This window comes from Lolium perenne, chromosome 6 (genome assembly GCF_019359855.2).
Source record: "Lolium perenne isolate Kyuss_39 chromosome 6, Kyuss_2.0, whole genome shotgun sequence".
Taxonomy (NCBI): Eukaryota; Viridiplantae; Streptophyta; class Magnoliopsida; order Poales; family Poaceae; genus Lolium; species Lolium perenne.
Genome location: NC_067249.2, coordinates 193,913,274 through 193,919,335, shown reverse-complemented (window position 1 = coordinate 193,919,335; position 6,062 = coordinate 193,913,274). Strand labels below are relative to the sequence as shown.

At 48.7% G+C, this 6,062-nt stretch overlaps 1 protein-coding gene across 1 annotated transcript; it reads right to left on the bottom strand.

The window, feature by feature from the left end:
• Positions 1-320: 320 nt before the first annotated feature.
• Positions 321-5,823, bottom strand: LOC127306550 (myb family transcription factor PHL11). The gene is made up of 6 exons (XM_051337207.2): positions 5,330-5,823; positions 4,747-4,823; positions 4,594-4,651; positions 4,407-4,482; positions 1,104-1,173; positions 321-1,004 (listed from the first exon to the last, which is right to left on the bottom strand). Exons 1-6 carry the CDS (start codon positions 5,478-5,480, stop codon positions 585-587), a joined length of 852 nt encoding a protein of 283 aa, XP_051193167.1. The 5' UTR covers positions 5,481-5,823; the 3' UTR covers positions 321-584.
• Between the last annotated feature and the right edge of the window lie 239 nt (positions 5,824-6,062).

Genomic DNA, 6,062 nt, shown 5'->3' with positions numbered 1-6,062 from the left:
CTAATTTACTTGGGCTAAGCCCCTAATTTACTTGGGCTAAGCCCACAACTAGCCACTAGTGCGCTTCTTGCGTGTATAGGTCAAACCGACCATAACATATGAATTTTCATTTGCGCATTTGTTACCAATTACATTTTTTTTGGACAATGGAAGGATCATACTTCCAGCCTCTCCACCTGTTACGTACGAAACATGTAGACACTACTCACAATTGATTTCTACATCCTCACAAAGTCACAATAATGTGATCTTGCTCGACACGAGGTATCTTTTCATACATAAGAAGGCGCTAGCTACTGAACCCAACTACCAGACAGACAGAATCTTGAAGGTGCCTGGTCTGTTGCAACACTTCATAATGTTATGTTATAGTCGATTATACTTTTAGGTACGTATACAGTGTAATCAGATCTCCACCATTGGCTACATTTATTCGAAGCCTCGATATTTCCACAGATTTTACATTAGCACACGTTGGATCAGCACTGTAAACAAGCATCCTGAAGATTGCCAAAAGAAAGAATCTCTCATGCGGCACAGGGAAACTCTGGAATTAAACTACGGTGGCCCTTCTACTGAAATATTTACCTTCTGTGCTGCCCGACCATAAGATCGACCTCACTGCGCCGCATGCCGTGGGAAGATAGACGATGATTATATCCTCCTTTGATGTTCAAATCTAGAAGGAGCTGGTCCTCGTCTGAGGTGCATTTCACATCCTCACCGTCCTGAACTCCATGGTAGAGCTGAAAGCCTAGATTGCTTGTTCTATGGTTTTCTTCAGATATGGCTTTAGCGAAGTCTCCGCTGTTCTGTTCGCACGCTTGCGTCGCATCGTCCATGAACCCTGAGAGAGCTAGGTTGAAGTCTGTGAGCTGAGATCTGGTTGTTTCTAGGTTTGTAGCTCCACTCGCATCGTAAGAGAGGTTCTTTTGGGCCTTCTCTAGTATCGTTTGCAGGTATTTTCCTTGGGCCTCGATGCGCATTTGCAACTTCTTCTGAACCTGCAAGTGTAGGAGAACTGAAGGGTTAAGAAAAATGTTTGGTTGGAAGCAAATATTGGAGAAATGGGGCTCATGTTGATGATGCTTCCGAAACATTACCTCTAGCTGTTCATGCAGCTTCCTCTGGACTTCGATTTGGTACCTCAGTGCATCCGCGAGTGGTGTTTCTCTGTTACATGAAAAAAATTATAAGAAATGGTAAGCCAAACAACAGACGTGATCATAAAAATCGACGTGAATTATGGTCATAATAAATAATTAAAGAGTTTATTTAGAGGCTGCGCTTCAGATTGTTGAGTGACATATGCAACCTACCAGGATTTCAAAATTGAAGTCTAATCAGGCCGGTGACATTTCATATGTTAGTTGCTCTGGTTGGTGATATACATAAACCAATTCAGTAAACGCAGACCGATCCATGAATACTATTAATCCGGCATGTGTTCACAAGTTGTGTTTTGAATTACTTAAGGTGATGTCAACCTATTTTCTTAAAAAAAGGAGATGCCAATATAATTAGAACCGACGTGCAGACATACATACACCCTTCACGGTCAACAGATTAATGTCCCTATCCAATGTGCTCACCTTCCAAATCATTGAAAGTCCATCACAATCAAGTACAACTATTCTCGTATCTATACCTAATAATAAAGGGAGAAGCGTTTCCTCGGTTTGGTCCGTATGATCTAAGGTTTCTGCCAAAAAGTTTCGTCAACGCTTTTTTTTGGACAGGTTTACCCTCCCACCAAACCACATAATACGCACAAAATGCCACCGTAACGTTTGGTCATTTTCTTCTCCCCTCACCGACCAAATCAAAACAGAGTTCTATCCAAGATTTCCTATCGCGGACGGTGGAACCGGATCCGACCGGCCTTACCAATTTCCCCGAACGTTGTTATTAGGTAAAAAACATGATGAGAGTCCGGTTATAATACGAAGCCAATCTAACACCACGTTGGGTCGATAAAAGACACAGCAGGCCAAATCGAATCGATCTCCATGGAGTTGGAACGCGCCGCCGCCGCGGGGGTTGACGGGATTCCTATAAGATAAGACGGCCGCAAGCCCAAGAGCTCCGGCGGTGGCGTGCCAGCCGGGCGGCAAGGGCGCCGGCGAGCTCCGTATTGGGACCAAGCTGAGGTGGGTAAAGTGAAGTCAATTTCAATCTCCACTGCCAATAACCCAGCGCCACCTGATCTCGCCTGCGTCCAAGCGAATCCTGAAGAAACTCAGGACCTGTAGATGGATCCCCTCCACCTCCTGCTGCGCCGGATATTTTACTACCCAGATCAGAAAGATTCGACGAGAAAGATAGTGGGATGCCGAAGAGGGAGAGCTTGAAGGCGCACAGCTGGAGCCATGCCTGGACAATGTTGCCTGGGAGGGCCCGCAGCAGGCGCAAAGGAATCCCCAAGGAGCCGGGAGGCAGTTGCCGACCGTCGAGCTGCCTTCTCCGGCCGTGTCGTGTGCACCGCCGCCGGCCCTGATGGCCCTCGCGCGCCGCCTGCTGCGCCGCGAAGAGGAAGCCGGGGAGGACGTCCTCCATGGACAGCAAGTTCCAGTCCATGAGGGCGACCACGAACGATGTCCAGCAGACGCAATTCTTGTGGCTTTCTCCCATTAGGCGAGTGATTGACTCCCTTCTCCTGCTTTTCTTGGTGTTGCAGCTACTGCTGTTTTCTGGACTCAGATTCCGCAGCGGTGTAAGGCTGGGCATGACCACCTACATGAAGAAGTCCCAGGGGCAATCGCTGATGTGTTCGTGTGCTTTTTTCGCCTTCTTAATTGAAGCATCAAGCATGGACATCAGCACATTTTTTTAAAACTGATTCCACTGATAGATTAGGTGTGTTCCAGGTTTGATTACGAGGATAGGCTGAAAAGATCTTTTAGTGTTGGCTGATAAACATATTTTCCTGGTTTAATAAATTCTTTCTATTGGTCACTCTAGGAATTACAATAATAGTGCAATTTTTAGTGACCCTTATTTCATACTCAATGTGATTACAATGGTTGGCGTTTTGACGGTCTGTGTCTGTTCCAGTCTGCTAATTCCCAGCCAGCCCAACGTCTTGTCTTCTCTGCACGTACAGTGGTGGCCGACTAGCCAGGGGTTTATGTAGTAAGTTAATGGACTCCTTTACCAATCAATTTCCTGCTACTAGAGCTACCGATGGAAGGTTAAAGCAGATCCGCTGATCCGTGTGTTATATCCGGGCTCCTCGCAACTACGTAGGAGTTTCATTCAGGTGGCTATGTGCTTTGCTTCTGCAGATTCGCTGTTTTGCAACGCGCAAGGGAGTGTGATATGTGGTCTGCATTTCTGATGCCGCTTTGCTGTTGCAGCGATAGATTGGGCAGGAGGAGATGTTTTGTTTCATCTGCTACTACTGATGATTTCTAACGTGGTATTGTCGGAGAGAATTGGTGTAGATCAACACGACAATAGCTTCCTACTCATGCTCATGCAGATCGACACGACAAGAGAATTGGTGCAGATCAACAGAAGGTGGTAGCCGCTCTGATTTTTTCTAAACAAAATAGCAAATCCATACTTCTGAAGCCAACCGACTCAACCGGTCAAGGTGCATCGAGGAGCGCCTTACTACCTGAGCCCAAGCAATTTAGGACCGCACTCAGTTATCAGGTCCGGTCACAGTCAACTTCATGTAAGGCTCATATATATACTACAAGAGTCTGTCCACTGACTTGATGAGTCATCGTCGGTGAGTCATAAATACAGTCAATGATTTTTGTTAGGGTTTCTTTGTCGACGATCTGAACGAGGTGCATTCTGGCAGGCGTACTTGCTAACCAACCCCGGAACCTGGGCGTAGCCATGGTCGACGACCATGTTGTCAAAGCACATAGGTGAGGTTCCAAGGCTCGGAAATTTGTAGGTACTCGGAAAGAGCTTCCCCAGCTTTAGATGTACGAAAAGATGGCTATTATCCGGTGGAGGGGGACCGTGACGAGGACCAAACGGAGTCGGAGATGATGAGCATGGCAACGGCACAACAAATCACATGATGTAGAAATCGAGGAAAGAGTAGATGTAGACGAGGAGGTTTTAGGAAGCCCCATGAGAGAAGATGAGATAGCAGACGGCGGGATGGTCAACAAGCATCAACACATACGGTATGTTGAAGCGTTCGGCTATTTGTTTCTCCCGGTGCAACGCATGGGCACTTTTGCTAGTACAAACTAATGATGATACTTTAGTATGTACAAGAGCATATTCGAATGGCAGATAGTCCGACTATTCGGCATATATAAATCCTATTTTATACGCGGCCAACTAAAAGTTGTTTGTTCTTCCTATGCCTCTTCCTGGTCATCATGGTTAATCTATAAACTGGACATGATCTGATGCAGAGCCATGAAAACAAAACTCACCCCATATTGTTGTTTCCAGCAGACGGAACGTTTGGAGGCACTGCGGAGGCAAAACTGATACCGTGTGCAGCGAACGCTGTTGAAAAAGCAATTACGGGCACGTTAAATTTAAAGCAGGAAAAGGGAAAACGAAAAAACAATGCATCAACATCAAAGAAAAACCAGCATGTACACTCTTGCTACATACCTTCTCTGCTGGTCTCAAAGCCTGTATCTTTCTTGCTCTGCTTTCCCATCCTGTATTTCTGAAGATTTGACACGATCAAGCATTAGGAATCAGCACCGACTGAAGAAAAAAACACTTAATAGGTTTGCAACGGAGAGGGAGTAGAGGTGAAACCTGAAGATGGCTCTTTAGGTGGTACAACGTGAGCCCTTTCATGCCCATCAGTCTCAGCACCGACTTGGGCGTCGCCTCTGTCGACAGCACAGCCAAACGGAAAAACCAAGTCAAATCAAGAGCCTTGGTGAAAACTACGGCCAGTTGCATACAGTGCATGGATCAGAACACAGAAGCTGCCAGAGATGACACCGTATATACAGTGATACCGATGATCATGATTCGTAATAAAACAGTGTATATGATCCCTTTATCGAAAAAACAATGTGTATGAGAGTATGAGGCTGAAGATCCACCAATTGCGCACACATGCCGGGTCCCTAAGGGACATGATTTACGGCGTGTGGGGTGGACAAATGGTCTGACCAGCTACAGTACACGAGCACATGAGCCGAGCGTTGAGAATTGAAACAGATCGGCTGGTGGTTCAGTACTAGGACTGTTCATCGCATAGATAGCTGAAGCTTCAGCTCGGCCGATCGGGCGGATGACCTAGACGAAGCAGCTATAGCTAGCGAGAGCGAGGCTGGGTGCATGCATCGAGTAGAGAGAGAAAGGGTGAAGCTGGAGAGGTGGTGCTTACTGTCTGGCCCGCCGAGCTTGGTGACGGCCTCGACGAAGCGCTCGTGCAGGTCGGGCGTCCACCGCAGGCGGGGCTTGGGGTCCCGCGACAGCACCACCCCGGCGCCCACGCCGTACCCGCCATGCGACCGCTCCATCCCCTCGAACATCATGGTCTCCGTCTCCACCTGTGCCGTGATTTTCACCAAGGCTCGATCGACCTCACACCTCCGCCGTGTTTCTCCCTTCGCCTCCCCTAGCTAGCAGCTACTCTCGTGATGGAGCTAGCAATTGGTCGTGTGTGTGTCGCAGAGCGGCGCGTTGCGGTTGCGGCGGGAATCTGGTGCGGTGTGGGAAGTTAGCGTAGGATTTCGGCGAAGCCCGAGGAGGATTCGCGATGGGAATGCGTGCTGATATATGGCTGCTGGCCGGGCTGTGATGGAGCTGGTCGTGGGCGGAGATAGAGACGCGGGTGGTGCGAGAGGAGGAAAAGAGAGAGAGAGAGAGAGATAGGCGGGACGCGGGAGCGAGAAGAGGAACCCGAGGTCAGGCCAGGGTGGGCATAGGCGCATCGCATTCTCAGCATGTGTGTGCGCGGTGCGCGAATCTCGGGGAGCCTTGCGCCGGGAGGCAAAACAAAACAGAACGCAGGCGGACAGACAAAACCAACGACCGAGCTCCAACCGGGCGGCGCCGCGTGGACAGGGCGCCGGCGGTAGGGCCGCCCGATCGGCTTCGGGAAGGGCGCGCGCGCC